Source organism: Scylla paramamosain, chromosome 16 (assembly GCF_035594125.1).
Source record: "Scylla paramamosain isolate STU-SP2022 chromosome 16, ASM3559412v1, whole genome shotgun sequence".
Taxonomy (NCBI): domain Eukaryota; kingdom Metazoa; phylum Arthropoda; class Malacostraca; order Decapoda; family Portunidae; genus Scylla; species Scylla paramamosain.
In genome coordinates this window covers 10667930-10690000 of record NC_087166.1, presented here as the reverse complement: position 1 = coordinate 10690000, position 22071 = coordinate 10667930, and the positions used below count along the sequence as shown (strand labels likewise).

The window sequence follows — 22071 nt, the reverse complement described above, 5'->3', positions numbered from 1 at the left end:
CAACCACTCCTTCCCCTTCACAAATCACAAAAACTGCCATTATTTTCTCTCAAGGTCATTCTCTGCTTCGCGTGTCAAGCGTTATTCCCTTCCCTCCTTCCTCCTCCTCCTCCCAGATTCCACATTTTTCTTTCTCCTCTTTTTTTTTCCAGGATGAAGTAGGAAGAAGAGGAGGAAGAGAGGGAAGAGAAAGAGGAAGAGGTGAATGAGGAGGAAGTAGAAGTATTCATGAATGTATACATACATACATTCACCTCTTCCTCTTTCTCTTGCCTTTCTTCCTCCTCTTCTTCCAGCTTCATCCTGCTTCTTTTCCTTTCTCTTCCTCTTACTCTCTCCTCTTAATCTTCTTCCTCGCTGGTTTTTTTTCCTCCTCTTTCTTCCAGTTCTTCCTTCCTCCTTCCCTGATTTACTTTTTTTTTTTTTGTAAGTTTTCATCTCTCACTTTTCCATCCTTCAAAATTTCATGTCATTCCTGCAGTTTCCTTTTCTTTATATATATTTTTTTCTTCTAAGATTTCCTTTCCCCTTCCTCTCCCTTTCCAGATCTTTCATTTTCGAGTATAAAAACATAAGGAAGCTGCAACAAGCCATTAGTGCTACACGTGACAGTCCCCATACATAAGATTCGTCTATGATTTGGTACCTGTTTAAAAAATATAACTCTCTCTCTCTCTCTCTCTCTCTCTCTCTCTCTCTCTCTCTCTCTCTGCCAGTCACGCAATCACGCTCATTATATCACAGTCCTCCCGCTTCCCAAGGTAACAGCGGTACTCGTGACAAGGCCAGAAGGCAGGAACAAAGGCAGGATGACTAGCTGAACAGAGATAGGGTGGATGCACTGATCGTATGGATGGGTGGAAGTGTGGAGTGGCGGACGCGTCGATAAGTGATGTGGATAGGATGATGAAAGGAGATGGATATGTATGTATGCAGGTAGGTGGATAGATAGATAAATAGTGTTACTGGGAAAGATTAGATAGATAGATAGAGATAGATAGATAGATAGATAGATAGATAGATAGATAGAAAATTTAGAGAGAGAGAGAGAGAGAGAGAGAGAGAGAGAGAGAGAGAGAGAGAGAGAGAGAGAGAGAGAGAGAGAGAGAGAGAGAGAGAGAGAGAGAGAGAATGATGAATGATTGGTACATAAATACATACATACATATATACATTCATACATACATACATGAATACATAAAGAAAGATTGGAATCAATAAGAAATGAATGAATGAGAGCTGAGTAAATTAAAAATGAAAGAAGGAATGAATGAATGAATGACACAAAGAATATATAAAGAAAGAACAAACAAGGAAAAAAATATACATAAGAGAGAGAGAGAGAGAGAGAGAGAGAGAGAGAGAGAGAGAGAGAGAGAGAGAGAGAGAGAGAGAGAGAGAGAGAGAGAGAGAGAGAGAGAGAGAGAGAGAGAGAGAGAGAACCAACACACACACACACACACACACACACACACACACACACACACACACACACACACACACACACACACACACACACACACACACACACACACACACACACACATTAAAAAAAAAAAAAAACATAAATAATGCATAACATTATTACACAAACTCAAATCATAAGCAATTTCCTCATATCATTTTTTCTTTTTTCCCTTTTTTTCTGGGTGTGATACTCCTGATGATATCCTGTGGCATCCTACAACATCCTACCTGACACTGTGCCCTATTCACCTTCACCTTGTACTGGTATCCTATTATGACCATCCTACCCTTGTATCCTACTCTACTACACATCTTTTATGCCCCCATCCACTGGTATCCTTTGCTAGGCATCCTATCCTGTGCTCAAATATCCTATGATGTTCTGTGGGGTGTTTCCAGACGTGCCTGTGGCTTTGCGTGGTGGGCATCGTGTGGGTGGCTGGCTTTGCCCTTATTCTGACGGCTGGGGAGCCACGGAAGAAGAATGATGGTGTGATCTTTGTCACCATGCCCTTCATTGAGGTGAGGTCCTTATGGTGCAGCGGTGTTCCCCCTCTGTGTCTTATTTATGTGTCTGTTTGCCTGTTCTTGGTCATGGTCTTGTGTGTCCTGGTGTTCTTTTTGTGGGTTCTGTCTGTGTCTGTCTGCCTTTTCTTGGTGATGGTCTTGTCTTTTCTCTTTCTGGCTCTGTTCTCCTTCTCCTTGTCACTTCAGTATTTCAGTATTTTCTACTGTTCTATTTTCTTGTCCCTTTTTTTCTGTGTCTGTTTTCCTGTTCTTGGTTACGGTTTTCTATTTTCTTGCTCTGTTCTTCTGCTTCTTGTTAGTGTTTCACTGTTTCTTACTATTCTTGCTTAATGTCTTATATTTCTCTCTTAATGCCTCTTTTCTTCTTTTCAGTGTTACTATTTCATTATTTCTTCCTGTCCTTGCTTACTAGGTAAATACTAGGTAAATACAAATAATTCTGTCCTTCATCTCTACATACCTGCCCTGCCATAACCCACCTCTCCCTATTCCCTAAATACAAACACTTCTACACTAATCTGCCTCTTTCTATTTACCTACCCTTCTGTAACCGACCTCTCTATTTCAACAACTAGGTAAATGCAAATACTTCTGTCATTATCTATCTCCTTTTATCTACTGTCTTGTCATAACCCACCTCTCCCCATTCCTTAAATACAAACACTTCTGATCTGCCTCTTTCCATTTACCTCTCTCTATTTCAACAACTAGGTACCTAAACAATGTGTCTCCTTCCCTTCCAGCACATGCGTTGGTACCATGTGTTTGCCTTCCTGTGGGTGACCCAGTTCATCCTCGCCTGCCAGGACGTCACCATTGCAGGCGCTGTGGCTCAGTGGTACTTCACCAGGTCAGGCTTGCATCAGGACATCAAAGTTTCCTGAGGCATCCCTTGAAAACTCTTGAAACCTTGGTCCATATTCCCCAGTATTTCAGTTTCATTTTTATCACTTGTAACAGGCAACAGTGGATACCTTGAGTTTTTATGATTTCTGTGATAATTTAACACTGCCTTTGCATCTTCAGTATGAAAAAAATATATTAAGGCTCTCATTAAACACCTCCCAAGCACTCCAGTCTAAAGAAATAAGAAACTCTAGCGACTTGACATAAACCTTCCCCCATTCTCTCGTGTGTCTGCAGGAACAAGAAGCTGCTTGGCTGGCCCATCCTGACAAGCATGAAGAGACTGTTTCGCTACCACCTGGGGTCAGTGGCCTTTGGTTCCCTGCTCATTGCTATTGTCAAGTTTATCCGTGTGATCTTTAAGGTGATTACTTCTTGCTCTTGGTGGTGATGGGGGTGATGGTGGTGGTGGAGTGTGAAGGGAGTAGTAGTTGTAGAAGTGGTAATAGTTGTCCTGTTTTCTTTAGGGATTAGCACATCAGTAACCTTTTTTTTCTAAACTTTTGTTGTCCTTGGTCAGTACTCTTCTTGCATGAAAAGTAGTAGTAGTAGTAGTAGTAGTAGTAGCAGTAGTAGTAGTAGTAGTAGTAGTAGTAGTAGTAGTAGTAGTAGTAGTAGTAGTAGTAGTAGTAGTAGTAAGTAGTAGTAGTAGTAAGTAGTAGTGGCAGCAACAATGATTACTTCTACTGCTGTACCTCATTTTCTTCCTAATACTCATATTTCTCTTCTCTTTTCTGGGGGGTGGACTATGAAAAAAATAGTAGTAATAGCAGTAGTAGTAGTAGTAGTAGTAGTAGTAGTAGTAGTAGTAGTAGTAGTAGTAGTATTAGTAGCAGTACTATTATTATTATTATTATTATTATTATTAGTAGTAGTAGTAGTAGTAGTAGTAGTAGTAGTAGTAGTAGTAGTAGTGATCCTTTTAATTTTATTTCTTGTTCTCCTCTTTCTCTCAATATTCTTTTCTCATCCCTCTCTCAACACCTGGAGAAGAGGCTGTAGAAGTAGTAAAAGTAGTAGAGATTACAATTCCTGCTGCTCCTGATAAAATGATAATAACTCAATCTTTTTCCTTTTCCATTCCCTTCCTCATGCTCCTCTTTACATTAATCTCTCCTCTATCTATCAGTACCTAGAGAAGCGACTCAGTGGCACAACCAACCAGTTCTGCTCCTTCTGCCTCAAGTGCTGCCAGTGCTGCCTGTGGTGCTTTGAAAAGTTCCTTAAGTTTCTCAGCAGGAACGCCTATATTGAGATAGGTGAGTTGGGGCTAGCAGAACTGTAAGCTTTGGGATCAGCAGGAACAGCAGTGAAGCACTTCATCTTAGAACAGCCAGGTACTTCATATGATGATTGAGGGGATTAGAATGATGATTATGATGAGGAAGAGAATGAGGAGGAGGAGGAAATAGAGATGGAGGTGAAGAAAGAGATGAATAAGGAGTAGAAAGAGATAAAGAAGAAGAAGCATAAGAAGTAAAAGAAAGGAAGACAAAAAAGGAGAAGAAAGAGATAGGGAAAGAAAAGTAAGAAAAGGAGAATGAAGATATGAAGGAGGAGAAGGAGAAGAAGGAGAGAAAGAAAGAAAAGGGAAAGAAGGAGAATGAGGAGGAGAAAAAGAAAGATTTGGAGTAGGATAATGAGGAGGAGAAAATGACAGAGAAGAAAAGGGAAAAGGAGAAAAAAGGAATGGAGAATGAGGAGAGGAAGAAAGAGATAGAGAAGGAGGATGAGAACAACAAAAACAAAACATAACAACTTTCACCACAGCAACACTCACCCAATTGGCCCCTCATGTCCCTTGCAGCTATCTACGGGTACAGCTTCTGCAAGGCCGCCCAGAAAGCCTTCTCGCTCCTGGTCAGCAATGCACTAAGAGTGGCCGCCATCAACTCTGTCGGTGCCTTTGTCCTCATCCTCACCAAGCTGTCCATTGTTGCCATCACCATTGCCATTGGTTATGTAATTCTGCGGGTCAGTGAAAAAGTTATCGTAAAGATTATTGTGTTTACACAATGACTGTTTTTTTTTATGAGAATACAATTTTTTTTCAATTCATTGTTGATGCAAAAATTACTTAACTAATGAATGGACTGACTAATTTCAAGAATATGTATGTGTGTATATATATATATATTTACTCAATTCATGGTTTTATTGGTTTGGAAAATACATAATGTGTCCTTTTGCATCTCTAAATTTGTCACAGCATGGAAGACTGATGTTATTATTTTTAGTCTTGTATATAAAACTAGGTGATAACAGACTTTAAAGGACTCTCTCTCTCTCTCTCTCTCTCTCTCTCTCTCTCTCTCTCTCCTGCAGACCAAACAAGAGCTGACATACATCTGGGTGCCCCTGCTGATTGTGTTCATCTACTCCTACTTCATTGCCCACTGTTTCATCTCCGTCTATGAGGTGGGTGACTTGTATTCTCTTATGGCAAGACATAAGGAAGAGGTGAAGCAGTGACTGGCATCATTGGTTCTCATACAGTGCAATGTTTAGCCTTTTTATTTTAAGATAATTTTTCTATAATTGCTTATATTTTTCTAGATACTAGATCTTATAATATAGTCTCTTCAATATTTCTATAAAAGAGATAAAATCTAACTCTTATATTTTTAATTATTTACAACTTTTCAAATACCTGTCTTTGTATTAATGACTGAAAATAGTTATACACAAAAGCTAAAACCAAATTCCTTTTCTCTATCTCTTTAGTTACTGTACTACTTGCAATTTTTCAGACACCTGTTTTTGTATTGATCACCCAAAATGGTTTAATAATATAAAATTTTTATCCTCTTTTTTTTCTTTTTTTTTTTAAGATAATCTGCAACTTTTCAGACACCTATTTCTGTATAAGTTGCTCTGTAGGAAAACCAAAGCCAACTTTGTGTTCTCTCTCTCCCCTCAGATGTGCATTGACACTCTGTTCCTGTGCTTCTGTGAGGACTGCGAGAGGAATGACGGAATAAACAGCCCATACTACATGAGTCGGGGACTGATGGTTGGTGCAGGATCACATCATCCCTTAAACCCTTTTTCAGTTTCTATTATATAAGCTAGGAAGTGATGATTGGTGCTAGGAATTGCATCATCCCTTAAACCCTTCTTATTTTCTATTATACATGACAGAAATATTTAAGTGGTATAGGGGATATAACAAGAGTGACAAGCAAAATGACATCAACCCTTAAACCATTTTTCATTATCTACAAATGGTGTAAAGTTAAACAAGGGTGAAGTAAGCAAAGTCACATCACCTCTTAAGCCTTTTTAATTTTCTACTAGTATACATATAGGTCTTTAAGTGGTATAGGAGAAATAACAAGGGTGACATAAGCAAAATTCTCACGGTCAGTAATCAGGATAGGACAAGAAATAATGGGTTGAAGCTTGATAGATTTAAAAATGGATTGGAAGAACTTGGTTCTCAAACAATGATAAATAAATGGAGTAGATGCAATGCTCAAGTTGTTAGTGCTGAGCCATTAGGAAGCTGTAAGTGAAGATAGATAAATTTATGGATGAGAATGATGGGTGGAAATAGACTGGTAAGTTTCATGCAGGGACTGGCACATGCAGGCTGGATGGCTTCTAGCAGCTTTCCTTATTTTATGTTCTTATGCACCGTCTTCATAAGAGGTTATGGAAAGATCTAATATCACAAACACCCTCTTTATATGTGTAGCATGCTTAATAATAAGTGCTAGACAATGAGAAGATCCAGTACCACAAGCAGCACCTTAGTATTTTGCTAGACCATGAGAAGACCCAATACCACAGACATCTTCAGGTATTCACTAATTGATCATCTATGTTTTCAGCAATTTGTGGAGAACAGCAAAAAGGCGCTAGAGGCACTGGAGGCACGGCAGAAGGAGGGAAGACTAGCTCAGGCTGTGCGGAAACCCAGCGCCGTTCGGCCAGCCACAGCCATCCGTCCCACCACTGCTGTGGTAAGAACCCTTGTCATGCCCTGCCTTACTCAGTCATAGTTACTGAGAAACTTTACATAAAAAAATCTGATGAAAAGGAAGGTTCCAACACATTTTTCAATGGCATTTTGGACTTGTTTTCAGGACACCTTTTAAGGGACTGACACCTTCAATTTTTAGTTTTGTTGCTCTTAGTCAGAATCACTCTTACATATGAAAAAAGCCCGATACTTCTGTCTTGTTTGTAACATTGTGTAGGATTATAACATCATTTTTTGGGGGCAATTGTACATTATCTAGTTATCATCTCTCTCTCTCTCTCTCTCTCTCTCTCTCTCTCTCTCTCTCTCTCTCTCATGATGGCATTTAAGTTTTCAGGGATTATGGAAATAACCTTACCCTACTCATTTCTAGACATTTCTTGCTGAACTTTATGTGCTTTCAGATCTTAACCTACATAGTGAAGTGATCAGTAGTGAAATTAATGAAATGAATGTATCTAGCCTAAACCTAACCTAGCAATCAGATAAAAATCCCAATGTTATTTCAATATTATCCCAATTTTCCTTTTCAGTCCACAACGATGATTAGTGGAGCACCGGCCATCCCTTCACCTGCCCACTACATCACCCCTGCAGCTTAGAGGTGTGTTCAGGGAACCAACAACCACTGAAACATAAAATAAGGATGAGAAGACCAATGAGGATCTATCAGCCTAGAAGTGTCCTAAGGGAACCAGCAACCAATGAAACACACTGGGATAGGGATAAGACTGACCCATCCACTACATCATCCCTGCATCCTAGAGGTGTGTTCAGGGGACTGAGAACTATTGAAACACACTGGGAAGGGGATGAGAAGAGAGGGAAGGACCCACCAGCCTACAGGTGTCTTGAGGGAGACAGTAACCAATGAAATACACTGGCATGGGATTGATAATACTGATGAGAATTTGTATAGCAGTGCCTTAAGTATACAAAATCTGTGTGTATAATAAAAATATGAGATTTTGTGTACATCAAATTAAGTAAACTTTCATTTTGGTTTATGGTAAAGATGCAAATTACGAGCCTTTGTGAATGTCAAACTAAGTAGTTTTTTACTTTGATTTATAGTACAGACACAAATTAAGAGCCCTCATGAATGTCAAACTATCAGTAATTTCAACTTTTATGATAAAAGACAAATTATGAGACAGTCCACACTACAATCTTGTGATAGATGGCATGTTGGTACCTTAATATGCTTTTCATGAGGCTGTATTATTTTTGCATGTTTTAACTGTCCACTGCAGTGTTTTTCAGTGTCCCAGTATGGATTGTATTGTTCCTATGAGACAGTCCCTGATGTATTCTTGTGATAGATAGCATGCTGGTGTCATAAAAATAAGCTTTACCTCACAAAACAGGAATTACCAGTATATTTTCACATGTTTTAGCCCTCCATTATAATGCCCTTCAGTGTCTCAATACGGATTGTGTTGCTCCTATGAGACAATCCATGGCATAATTTTATGACACAGCATCTGCTTTACTTTACAAAACAGCAATTACCAGTCTATTTTTTCACATTTTATCTATCCATTGTGCAGTGTTTCTCTGAAGCAGTCCATGGCATCATCTTGTGATAGCATGTTGATATAAAAACATACTTTACTTCATGAAACAGTAATTACCAGTATTTCTAATGTGTTTTAGCCACCCAAGAGTTCCTCAGTGTCCGAGATAAAATTTTATGAGGCAGTCCATGGTTTAATTTTTGAAAGATGGCACATTGGTAGCAGGATAAACATCTTTTACTTCATGAGACAGTAATTACCAATATATACCCAAAATGTTTTCACCATTTGCCTTGCTTAAGTGTATGTGTGATTAATGTGAACTGTGATAAGTGTGTATCCAGACCAGGCTGTGTTTATTCTATATTTAAGTTGTTTGATATGCAACACCCTGAGAGTTGAGACAGAACTGCTACTCCAATAAGCCTTCAGACCATCCTATCCTATCCACTGATTTACAGATGACATTCTGAAATATCTCATTGTCTGATCTCTTTGATTTGGGCATGCCATAGTGGAACTTGTTGGAATTTTCAAGGGTGTTTTTATAATTCTGGTAATGGTTTAACAGGGATTCTACATCATATATGTAGATAGTATGTCTAACCATGAGGACACTACCATTCATAACTGTGGTCTTTGAAAATGTTCCTGATGAAAGAACAGAGTGTTCACAGCTGTCTCACTCCCTCATCAGCCGTCACCAGCCCTCTGTCAGTGGTGTGGTAATGCAAACACCAGCTGCATGCAACACAAGTGGTGCTCTTCACTGTGTTCAAGCATTCCATTTTGGCTCAACTGTGACATGAACATTTCCTTGAAACACTGAAGTAGTACAAACCATTTTGTGTATGTACGATAATTAGGTGTGTATGTTTATATGTACAGTCATCTCTCATTAACCATGATTTTAGTTTCCACAGTTTTACTTTTACATGGATTGCTGCCAACTCCAAATTCATATCAAGTGAGGAGGCAATGAGAGGCAGCCTACCAGTATTCATCACTTTTTATCTTTTTATTTTTTTAGTTAACTAATAAATAAAAATTTTGTAACCATGTAAATGCAGTTTTTCTTAACTTAAATAAGGTTTAGGAGGCTCAGGAGTCTTCTTAATTGAGGGTCACTAATTTTTACATGATTTTCCTTATCCATGGGCATGTCTGTTACCTGACCCCCATGGGTAATGAGGGATGCCTGTATTATGTGTGTGCTGTCTCATTTTGGCTTGGGTGCAATGGCAGGATAGAACGCATGTAGTGTGCACTCATTTGATGCTTTTTATCATGTCCCGTTTGAAGAGTCACAGAAACAGATATTGATATGAAGGTGGGACAAGTGTTTGGCCATGAGGGGTGCCATGGCTGAGCACTGAATCCCTGACACAGCCTGACAGTGCCTTAGATGTTGTGAGCAAACAATCAAGTTCCTCAGTCATTCTGGGAACCTTCATGCCTCCAGCACTACATTCAGGTCTCAGATGGGTTGCACAATGAAGTATTTCCAGTATTAAGCTCTGTATTCTTAAATGTTTTGGTGACTACTTCTTCCTCTTCTACTTCTTCCTCATCTTCATTATCACCTTCCTTCTTACAATTATTCTTCATATCCTTTTCTTTTTCTTCTTCTTATCGTCTTGAAGAAAAGTGGAAGTTAATTGGGTTTTCAAGTGTTTGTATGACTGTGAGATACCTTAACAAGAATTCTGCACCATGAATAGAGATGACACCCATGGGAATCTGACTGGCCTGTGCAGCCTTTAAAAACATTTGAGAGAGCAAAATATTTAAGAATACAGGGCTAAGCATTCACTCCCACTACCATGTGTTACTCTATGCACAGACGCAAACATATGCCTTGATGTCCTACACTCTGGACACTCACCAAAGCATGTCCTTAGGGTAGGATTACAGATTGTACCCTTGACCCTCTTCAGTACAAAATTCCATCAATACAAAGGCATTGATTTAACCCTTTCACTGGTGTTTGGTACGTTTAATTACTAACCAATCTAAGATTTTTTGTTTTGTTTTACAGTTTGTACTGGTCAGAAATGGTTAAATCTATTCTTTTTAATCCCTGTTTTAATGTGGATGTTTATAAATATTTCATGCATTACTTCTAGTGCTGTAAATTGTTGCATATCACTATGAAAGGGTTAAAACATTCTGAACATCACTAGAGGGGTATTGTTTATTGGAGGTAGGAGGTGAAGGGAACAAACACTGGGGAATGAGTTCTTTACACCTGACTAGTTTTGCTGCAGCTTCTTTTTCTGTGAAACCAGTCAGAAGTAAAGCACTCATTCCTCAGCCTGTTTCCTTCACCACTTGCCTTCAAGCTGTTACAAATCATTATAGTAAAAGAAAAAAAAATGTGACACAGAGTTTGTTAGTAGGACCTCCAAGGGTGTCTTCATGATTCCAGTGATGGTTTAGCAAAGATTCTGCAAAACTAAAGGGAAAAAAACATCACAATTACTTTTAATGGGCTCTAGTGGAAGTTACTGGGAGCTTCAAGGCTGTCTTCATGATTCCCATGACAGTTTAATCAAGACTCTGCAAGACTAATGAGAGAAAACATCACATGAACTGGTTAATCATTGCTGTGGATCTTGAAAACAGTCCTTATGTGGAAAGAGAGTTTAATATTTTCACTACTAGACAAATATTTTCCTAAATCCACCTACAACTTTTTAAATGTTTACTTATGTACATAGATACAGATGACAAGTGACAGTCTCTTGAAAAGTTTGTGGCCTCGAAAAGACAAAAGTAAACTCTCTTATCTCTCGCTTTTTCTTTCTGTAACCATGGGAACATTTTTTATGCCTGCAAAGTTAACAATATATAGATATGCATAAATGGCCACAGCAGCAGTTGCTTGAATAGTTATGTGGCCTAGAAAAGACAAGACAATAAAAAAAAAACATTCGTTTATATACACACACACACACACACACACACACACACACACACACACCCCAAAGATAAATCGGTAAACATTATGTCCAGTGAAAGGTTTGTTATATGTTCCTTAAGACATGTTATGTAATGCTAAGCTACCTGTTACGTGTTCCACCTGTGTTATTAAATAAAAATACAAAAAATGTTTTGCACATATTATTATTATTATTATTATTTATTTATTTTTTTTTCATTTTGCATGTTACATTGCGATGGATGGGAAAGATTGGTGGAAAAGTTAGTAACAGCGAGGCATATTTCATACCGGAACTGACACGTGTAGGCCTGGCAGCTTCTTGCAGGTTCCTTTATTTGTTTATTTTCGTTTTAATTTACTTATTTATTTACATATTTACTTTTCTTTTCTGTCCATGAGTGACTGCCATATTATAACGATACTTTTTAATGTATTTTGAGAACAATAACTGAAATATCTATTTACACTTATACCTTTGTGTGTGTGTGTACCGGCAAAAAGTAAACTACATTATGATCCCTGAAATATTAACAGACACGTGCCCACAGCCTAACATAAATTACAACCGGCAGACATCACGCTCGGTAAGTACTGTACCTACCTATCTACCTAAAGCAATCAGTAGCCAACATGAGCGTTCCAGACACTGCAGTCAAACCTTCACTACTTCTTTTCGTTTTGTAAAGGTTTCGATGCCTCATCTTAACTACTTTTAACAGTGTCTTATTATTGTTAAGGGATTTTCGGGAGGTTTTCCGTGGTTTAATTGACAATCTCATACGGATTTCGCATCTATAACGATAAAAGATAACAATAAGAATCTGATATCTCTACTTTTAATTGGTTGTAGTAAAATTTAAGGATTTTCAAAAGTTATTCACTCATTCATTCTCTACGGTCACCTGGTCCCCCAGCCGTTTCACTGCGGAAAGATCTGTGACCGATTTTTGGGTAGGGTTGAGACCACTCACACGCCACACACCGTGGCGGCGAGTTCACAACCCCTTGGCTTACATCCCGTACCTACCTGCTACTGGTAGGTGAATAGGGGCTACACTCAAGATGTTCACCCATTTGCCTCACCGCGTCCGGGACCACGCCTTCCTGAGCAGCGCATGCTGACCACTAATCCACTACACTACGCGGTGTGTTCTCTAATCGTGGTTCTAAATTTTGATCCTCAAAGTGTTTTATGAATACAAGGCTTTACCAAATTACCTAACCATTCAGAAACAAAGTACTCACTCCTTTATTAAATTGAACCATTTTGTCATATTTCAGAACCGCGTGACGAGGCGGAGCTGATTAAAGAAAATGGACGATAAAAGGGAGCCTCGACTATATTTATCACGAGCGGCGGTGTCTCACGGGACAAACAGAGGCGAAGGAGCTACAGGGAAGCCAGCACACACCACACAGCACGCACCAAAACAGCCACAGCACACACAACAACCCACAATGCATGATACGAAAGGCAGAGAAAGAAACTTGTATAATGCACACGAAATTCACACACAGGCTACAATAATACCTACACAATATACACACAACGCAGCAAACAAGCCACAACTCACAGGACATGCAGCAACACCGATGCAATCGACGCATTACAGTTTGAAAACAACACAACTCAACCTAAAACCAGAGAACTTTCAGCAAAAACTAAACAAGTCTACACAGATGCCCGAAAATCTAAAATACAGACGACAGAAGTCAACACAGACGGCAAAACGGAACCTAGCGAAGACTACAAAATCTACGCAAGTGCCACAAAACTATTTTCAACTACAGAAATCTACACAGACGCCAGAAAACGCAAAACAAAAACTGGTAGCAACGTGTACTCAGATGAAAATACAGACACAGGTAACACAGACGTCAAAGCATCCTAAAGAAAAACTAGAACAGTTACTACCAATCCAAGCAGACCCAAAAGGAACATTTGGGAAACTTGAAAAAGAAAAGCCTATTTTCAAGATACCAGAGGTTTCTGAAGAAACACTAATAAGGCATTTGGGAACGATACTTGACCATTCCAAAAAAGCAGAAGCTAGAAGAGAAAAAGATGAGTCTTTGGAAGAGGTACAGAAGCCTTTGAGAAACAAGACACAAGAGCACACAAAAGAAACAGCTCACCCTTTCAAAAGCCTGCACTCTACCTACTCATTAAATGAGCCAGACCCTTCAGAAGATGCAGTGCAAGTTACAGGATTCATAAGACCAAGACTTTTAGAACAGAGAGCAAAATATTTACGAGAGGAACGGCATCCACTCAAGATCCTAGTTCATAGCATGGAGAAGCAAACACTTAAACCACCACAGCCTACTGAGCGAAAGCCGAAGTTACTGCAGGTTATACAGTACATACTACATTCCACCAAATACACATTCAGACCTCCACAGCCTATATCCCACAAACCCAAGCCACTGCAACTGCACCCTTGGCAAAATGTGTCGCAAACCACACAGCCAAGGCAACAGACCCAGAACCAAGCAAGCCCTTTGCAGAACAAAGCTGAGGCAGACCAGCAAACAAGAGAACCACAACCGCCAATAGGAGTAGAGAAAGATAGGCTAACTCTGCTTATGGAGGGTATTTATGGGGCAAGGGGGGTAGAGACATGTACTGAAGATGAAGATATGATGGCTTTCTTAACACCGACATCTAGCAGAGAGGTCAAAGATATTGTAACTTTAACTATGATGGGAAATGATGAGTGTAAAGAGATTGTGACAAATGAGAGACAATCTGAACATGAGGGAAATCCAGCTAGACCTGAAGAGAACCTAACTGGAGCTGTGATGGGGAAACAATCTGAACCTAAGAAAGAACCCATAAAACTGAAGGGAATATTGAAGAAGCCTAAGGAGGAAACTGAGCCTGAGGGAAAGAACCTGATTAAACCCAAGGAAATAGTTATGAGGAAGGAACCTGAATCTATGAAAGAATCTATTAAACTCCAGGGAATATTAAAGAAGCCCAAGGAGAAGGAAACTGAACCTGAGGATGAAATAACGGTGTCTAAGGAACAGCCAAGAAAGGTAATATCAAAGAATAAAGTAGAACAAAAAAATAATAATGAAAATTTGATTGAGCCTGAGATAAAAGTAATAATGCCAAAAGGAAAAGAACTATCAAAGATTTCAATGCATCCTAAACCAAACTTGCTTTCAGATTCATCCACAGTGTCTCCTAAGAAAGTAAGACCCCAGTGCACCTCAAGAGTAATGGATCTGGAAAAGGAAATGTCTACTGAGGAAACAACATTCATCAAAATAACACTGACAGAAAAGCCTAAATGTCAAGAGAATGAAAGAAGAGAGATGCCACCCGTCTCATTCTCCAAGATAACACCGACAGAAAACCCTGTGTGTGAAAAGGATGAAGGAGAGATGCCATCAGTCTTATTCTCCAAGATGATACAGACAGAAAATCCTGTGTATGAAGAGGACGAAGAAGAGATCCCACCTGTCTCACCAGTCTCATTATCCAAGATGACACAGACAGAAAGCCCAACATGTCAAGAGGATGGGATAGGAAGAATACCACCAATCTCATCTGCCACTATAGTTACACACATAGACTTCAATGATCCACACCCTCTTACATCTCTTCCACAAGAATCTCAGGCTTTGGAGACACAGCTGGATTCACCCTTGTTGGAGATCCTTGACTCTGATCCACAAAGCATCAATGAGAGTGATGTTTTGTACTGTCATCAAAGAGAAACTGAGTCACGGGATAGTGCAAGACATGATCAGGAGACTAGTTCCCCAACATCAGATCCCAATGATTGTACAACAGGGGAGCTGAGTGATGATACAAGTGCCTACCTTACAGATGACCAAGAATCTTCAGCCACGTCACAATACTCATCACCTGGCCAGCAGGACAGCAAAGATTACAAGCTGGATAAGTCCTGGTTTCGAATGTATCAATATTTTAGACGCAAGAACAAACTCGAGGAATTGTACAAAAAAATGAAGATAGTTCAGCTCCAGCTCACCAAGCAGGCCAAGAGGCTTCAAAAGACAGTGAATGTGCCTGGGAACAAAGAGGATTTGACACACCAAGTACAAAATTTGAATCAGCAAATGGAGTCTGAGAAAGTCAATCTGAGAGCAGCCATGGATGAAGAAAAGAAACATAGAAAATGCTGTGAAGAATTATCCAATAATCTGCAGGGCATCAAGAAAGAGAGGAAAAAGCTCCTCTCAGATAGGGAGTTGTTGCAAAAAGAGATTAACCTTACCCAGCAGGAAAAATTTAATCTGGATGCACGCAAGTGTTACCAGCAGTCCTTGCCCACCTCAAGGCAGGAGCAGAAGGGTGAATACCTCAAGAGGTATGAACATGACCTCACCCTCAGGGTCAGCAAGGCAGATGAAGCCGTGGAATCCAACCGAAGGGAAATATACAACATGGAGAGAAATCATGATGTACTGGACGCCAAGAGAAGGGAGAGCCGGCGCACCATCAAGGCAATCTCCTGCAAGATGATAAACATCAAGAAAAAACAGCACCAACTTGTGGAACTTCACAACAACATTCTGACTGCGAAGACAAACACCCACAAGATCAAGAGATTTAGAGCTCATGCCAAGAACATCAAGCAACAGGTCTCCAGGCTCAAGGAGGTCATCAGCACATTGCAGAAGGTGCCATCTGACAAGTGCCACCACATTCCAACACTGGCAGCAGCACTTCCAGATATACAGAAACAAACAATATCCTGGATGGTGACTGAGCAGAGCCAATGCCAGGAATCCAAGGAGCAAGAGGACCTCTCTGGGCACCACCTGCTAGTAGCCTCTGACATGTGGAGGGTCTCTACCTTCCAGTCAAAACACAGGCCTCAGAAGACCTCAACAAAATCATGGACAGTGGAGCTGAGGGATGCAGCTCCAAGATACGTGGTGATCCGAGTTGACAGGAATGATGTGTGGGCCGTGACTGACAACACAGGAAAAAGCAGATTTGAATAAGAAAGTAGAATTACATCAAGGAAATTATGGTTGAAAATCAAACAAAGAAACACGATCATTCAGAAAAAGGATGAACTTATGGAGACAAAATACAAATTATGAATACACACTCATACAAACTTGTCTAATATGCTAACACTCCATGAAAATTATTGATTAACTTTCTTTTGTAACTGGTTAAGGTTTTAAGATGTAGTTCATATTGTAAAAGGCTTACAATTTTATCAAATGCTGGTATTGCTCAGAAATGTATAGCAATGTTTATGTCAAGATTATTTTCAATGTTTCTTTTCTATCAAATATCAAACATATGTATAATTGTTCTGTTTGCCTTCCAGTGTATATATATATATATATATATATATATATATATATATATATATATATATATATATATATATATATATATATATATATATATATATATATATATATATATATATATATATATATATATATATATATGGATTTTATGTTACAGAGACTATTTATTAGCAGGCATTATATTTTTCAGTAAATGTTTAGCAAGTAGTAATTAAGTATAGCAAAGAAACTAAATCTTCTAAGGAATCTTACGTTACATGCAATTTGTACTACACTTAAGAGTATTCCTTGTGTATTTTCCTAGAATGCCAATGATTATCTGTCTTATGTAAACTTTGAAATACAACCAAAAGGCCTAAATATCAGAATTTTTACAGTATCTAATCTTCTTGGAAATTAAATGTAACTACAACATAATACTGTAACACACACATCAAGCATACACTTATACATCATGCCATCATAAACCATTTCATTCTTACAACTCTTTATTAATTACTAGTTTATACAGTGAACAAAATTATATGCAAAAAACAAAAACAAACAAAAATCAATGTAACGGATAATAAATATATATTTATACAATTTACATCAAGTCCTAAAATACAGTAAAACCTCATCGAAGCAGACAAACTGTGTGTCTGACATAAGTCCATCAGTCATCTTAGAGTGAAATCTTTCTGCTCTGGCATTTAGCATCACTACCTAACAATCTTACCGTCTATTTCTGTCAAGGATAAGAGATGATAAGAGATGAGCAACAAAACGTAAGCTACACTTAGCAGTCAGGGTTATATTAAAAGTTAATCATAGGTACTGAAGCAGGAAATGTCAGATTCTCACTTCTACCTTGAGTGTTCTGCCAAGGTCGAATCCCCAGTGACAAACAGTCACACTTTCATCCTGTGTGTCCTGCCAAGGTATAATCCCCAGTGATATCTTCTTGGGGAATGATTTTTCCTACTTTCAGATAAATTTCAGTGTCTCCATGATGTTGAAATCAGAGCAGGGCATGGCTTAATCTTTTCACTGCTACCTACTTAGCATACATTTCCTGAATCACAAACCATTCAGACATTTCATTTTGTCCTATAGCCAACTCTAAACATCATATTGGCTAGACAGTGAAAATGGATCCTTTAAATACATATCTCTTTTCTCGCAAGTACTTTAAAGATTTTTGTACTGTGGTTTTATTTTTGCGAATTGCTGCATATCACAGGGAAAACACTAAACATTAATTACACTCACATCCTTCCACAAGCACAGGAATACCAACACTTGGACAAGCTGACATTTCAAGTTATGGCATCTAGTTTAATGTCCACCCTTTGTGAAATGTCCTCATCAATATGCTTGGCTGCCTTGAGCTACATAAATCTGCTAAGTCTCCTTTACCAGCGTCCGCCACAACAAGGTTTTACTGTACCATGTTCTAAAGGAGTGTTCGTCTGTAGTTACAATACTGGAAGATCATCTGAGGCAAGTATTAAGTAGGTAGTGCCAATGCATCATGGATGAGGACATCCAGACACACACACTGGTAACAGTGAGGCTCATATCAGTGCATCTGCTGTGGCCAAATGCAGGGCACTTTGTAAAACTCTCTTAAATTAGGTTTCAATGTAAAAATTTAATAAAACTTATGTGTAAATATATATTCAACAGTAAAGCTTTGATCTTAACATGTAGCAGGAATAATAATACTGTGCGTAAGCACGTATGTATGTATGTATGGTAGGCAGGAGGGGTTCCTCTACTTAATAAACCAAGATAGAATATTAAAATTTTCCTTGGCTAGTTTTCCATCTAACCAAGGATATGTGCCAATAGAAAATATTATTACAGTAAGTTCCCCTTGAAATGCACATCTACACTCTAACATATATAGGTGTATATATTTGATTCTACATTCACATCCTTTTCATAACCTTTCCATCTTACTACTTAGCCTTTGGTGTAACAATTTCCATGATGCCAGCAGAAATAACAATTGCCTACTGAAAATGTTCTCGGGCAACATTAAGGAGATGTAGACTTTTCAAAGGTTAGGTAATGTATGTTCAGGTAAATCAAGTTCAGTTAAAATAGGATTAGATTAGGAAGATGGCTCAATTTAAAGTTAATTTAGATTCAAAATTAGTTTTCACACAATAAGGAAGCTGGATCAGGTTAGATTTATGTTTGGTATAAGACACTTTCTTTTAATTAGGTAAGGTTGATGTGCATTAAGTACAGTTTACTTTAAGACATTTTCTTTTAGCTAGATAAGCTTGGTATACATTACACTCAGTTTAATTCAACGCACTTTCTTTTACTTAGGTAAGGTTCATGACGAATTCACTTTGGTTTTGGTACGATTCTTAGGACTGGTCAAGTGAGGTTTAAAGTTTTTTTTTTTTTTTTTTTTTTTTTTTACTTGATAAGGTATATATGTTGGATTCAAGTTAAGTTTAAGTTGTAGGGTTAAGATACATTAGATTTAGGGATCAAAATTAGCGAAGTCAATAGGAAGAATTGATCGTTAGATTTTAGTTATGGTTTGAATATATTCTATTATTACATTTAAGAGCATGAAAGTTATGAGAATAAGTTTATCAGCTAACACACCCTTGATAATTACCCTGCTTTTAAAAGGGTGACTCATGAACACATTCCTCATTCTTCTACAATATCAAGTTCATTGCGGTCGCTGTCCTGTCATTAGCTCACTCACCACGTCATTTTCAACTTAATTTCACACGTATCAATTAACATATCCACAAAAATTTCCATGCTAGAAAACAACAGTCGAATAATAATCATGCACCTGAGAATTTGGAGAAGACCAGTAAATGTCAGACCCGGCTTACCGAAAATTTAGGGTGTCGTAAGTACCTTTCGCCTCTCTGTCGTCACAATGTTCTTTATCTTGTCTTGTGTCACGTTCATAAATCTTTGGTAATTTCCTAACGTCATTTTTTTTCTGGCGATTTTTATCAATGAGATTTTGTATTATTTTCTCAACTGCGTCCTGTCAGAATGTTTTATCATTTTCAGGTCATGCTTCGTTCATTTCACTCACTGTTTACACTTCAACGTGTGGTCAGTCTCTCGTTTTCTTTGCATCCACTATTGTAGACTATTATATGGTGAACTATCGTAACACACACACACACACACACACACACACACACACACACACACACACACACACACGGGTTCATTTTAACAGTAATACAACACACACTCGAGAAAATTCCATGTCTCGAGGTAGGAGGCTAAACGTAGTGTATAAATTAATAGTTACATAAGGTTAAAATGGATGTTTGTGAGGTACTGTTATTACACGTCCATGTCTTCCTAAGATAACTTTATTGAGGAACCGAGAAGCGGCGAGGAAGTGTTGAAAAGACTCGGTGATTATCAGAAGGTGGATAATACGAAAAACATAATGACCTAGTATAGCTGTTGTAATATTTAAAAGGGAGGAAAATTAAAACAGGCTACGTAGACATAGGGTGAGTTTGGATATAGAGTGCACAGGTTCCATTAAAGTTATATATACATGTCTATCGTGAACTGTGGGAAGGCAAACTATGGTGCGTATATTAAAATTACAGCCATCTGTCAGAAAACACACACACACACACACACACACACACACACACACTACCAGCACTGTGCTTTGGTATATACGTCAAGAAAGTCTCAATTACCCCCTTTCAGTAACCACGTTGACTAGTTCAGTGACTTAGGTATATTGTGCAAATGTCTTGTGTTAATGCTGGCTTATTACGTTCGGTTCGACACTACATGATAATAGTAACGCTAGCTACGGACGCCCGCCTCATACTATTGAAACTGCCCCCACGAAACCATAATCAAAGTACCAACGTATAATAGTACTCTGCCATGCTTTAACCCTATCACTGTTATCTTAAGTACAGGCACGGTAGAGACCTCAGAACGCCTTACAGAGCCGTCGAAACAATAAACGTCTTGAATCAATAGAAATCTCTTAAAATTAACCACGCATATTTTTTACAAACACGATTTTTATAATGCACTTAAATAACTCGATATAATAAGAGACTGGCCAGTGTCTTTTTGAGGGTGGAGCCGCCGTCTGGAGGCTAATAGGAGCTGCTGGCCAGGGAACGAAGGGAGGCGATGAGGGCGAGGATGGAGAGGCAGAGAAGGGAGGTGGAGGGTGAGGTCGTCCCCCCACCACCAGAACCACGGGCCCGAGGACGACCTGAGGAAGGATAAAAGCACGTGTAAATTCTAATAATGAACGAATACAATAACTGAAATAAAAGTTGCGTTAGGTAGATACAAAGAGCAACTAAGCTTGTGTTTGTGTACTGCGTTGCTGTTCTATCTCTAGTCTACGCTGTGATTGATGCTTTTCCTGTAACTCTAAGAATGAACAAATACAATAACTAAAATAAAAAAAAAGTTGCGTTAGGGAGATACAAAGAGCAGTTTGTGTACTGCGTTGCTATTCTATCTATAGTCTACGCTGTGATTGATGCGTTCCATCAGTGAAGTGTACTGGCTATGTAGGTTGTGTCTTCATGCTGAGGAGCTGCCCTAGTGCATGGCTTCTATTCCTGATTCGCTAAAGCATAACATGGAGACAGTTTTGTGCTATCACTTCACGTGATTAAGAACAAAGCGTTTAGTACTGTGCAGACATAAACTAAGCGGTGTAATTTGACTAATATGTATCTTGTGAAACAGAGAGAGAGAGAGAGAGAGAGAGAGAGAGAGAGAGAGAGAGAGAGAGAGAGAGAGAGAGAGAGAGAGAGAGAGAGAGAGAGAGAGACCTAAAAAAAAAAAAAAAGCGAACATTTTGGTGAAACATTCTGATACACTATATATAATTGTACAGATGGACTATGACAAATAACAGTAAATAAACAAATAATTAACACTATAACACAATGAAGTAACAACCATCACGACACATACCCTTAACTACTAATAGCACGATCACACGTATTTACAAAAAAATAATAATAAATAAATAAATAAATAAATAAATAAATATATGACACGATGAATGACACGACGAAGAAAAGAGTGATCGAAGCGTCTTTACATCACACAATCTTCTTCGGCGTCTCCCAAAGACTACTGGATTCTGTGCAGCGGTGCTGAGAGAACTGAAGACAACATTTACTACTTCAGGAGGGAAATAAGGCGTGATGAGGAGGTGCTGTATGTGTGTTCTGCTCCTCCTTCACCTCCTCCACCTCCTTTAGTACCTGGCTTCCCGAGGGGCTGCCACACCATAGCGGGGAGAGTTATCATGGGAGGCCTGGCTGTAGTGCGGGCTGGAGGGCGTGTGGGAGGCGTCGGTTTGTTGATAGGAAAAGGAGGCATTGCATCGTCCTCCTCCTTCTCTTCTCCCTCCTCCTGGTCCTTCT

The 22071-nt window shown here is 38.8% G+C and overlaps 4 protein-coding genes across 7 annotated transcripts in view; 2 read left to right on the top strand and 2 right to left on the bottom strand.

Annotated features, from left to right (window-relative positions):
• LOC135108012 (N-chimaerin-like) overlaps window positions 1-4817 on the bottom strand; it is a 45336-nt gene extending 40519 nt beyond the window's left edge. The window contains exon 1 of the mRNA XM_064018542.1: window positions 4682-4817. Within this exon, the coding sequence (XP_063874612.1) occupies window positions 4682-4697 (16 nt within the window). The 5' untranslated portion in view covers window positions 4698-4817. The remainder of the gene's footprint in view (window positions 1-4681) is intronic.
• LOC135108014 (choline transporter-like protein 1) overlaps window positions 1-11515 on the top strand; it is a 25735-nt gene extending 14220 nt beyond the window's left edge. For all 3 annotated transcript variants that reach the window (XM_064018545.1, XM_064018547.1, XM_064018546.1), the window contains exons 9-17: window positions 1867-1989; window positions 2739-2845; window positions 3139-3265; window positions 4031-4160; window positions 4709-4875; window positions 5227-5319; window positions 5822-5914; window positions 6735-6866; window positions 7420-11515. In XM_064018545.1, the coding sequence (XP_063874615.1) occupies window positions 1867-1989; window positions 2739-2845; window positions 3139-3265; window positions 4031-4160; window positions 4709-4875; window positions 5227-5319; window positions 5822-5914; window positions 6735-6866; window positions 7420-7488 (1041 nt within the window). In that variant the 3' untranslated portion in view covers window positions 7489-11515. The remainder of the gene's footprint in view (window positions 1-1866; window positions 1990-2738; window positions 2846-3138; window positions 3266-4030; window positions 4161-4708; window positions 4876-5226; window positions 5320-5821; window positions 5915-6734; window positions 6867-7419) is intronic.
• A 107-nt stretch (window positions 11516-11622) lies between these two features.
• On the top strand, window positions 11623-16333 carry LOC135108184 (titin-like). Its single transcript, XM_064018958.1, has 2 exons — window positions 11623-11672; window positions 12629-16333. Exon 2 carries the CDS (start codon window positions 12662-12664, stop codon window positions 16331-16333), a length of 3672 nt encoding a protein of 1223 aa, XP_063875028.1. The 5' UTR covers window positions 11623-11672; window positions 12629-12661.
• A 2714-nt stretch (window positions 16334-19047) lies between these two features.
• LOC135108010 (uncharacterized) overlaps window positions 19048-22071 on the bottom strand; it is a 44314-nt gene continuing 41290 nt past the window's right edge. For both annotated transcript variants that reach the window (XM_064018537.1, XM_064018538.1), the window contains one exon: window positions 19048-20894. In XM_064018537.1, coding sequence (XP_063874607.1) covers window positions 20773-20894 — 122 coding nt within the window. In that variant the 3' untranslated portion in view covers window positions 19048-20772. The remainder of the gene's footprint in view (window positions 20895-22071) is intronic.

What these genes read in the sequence shown, in the direction of transcription:
- LOC135108184 (XM_064018958.1), top strand. Translation starts at nt 12,662, where the DNA reads ATGGACGATAAAAGGGAGCCTCGACTATATTTATCACGAGCGGCGGTG.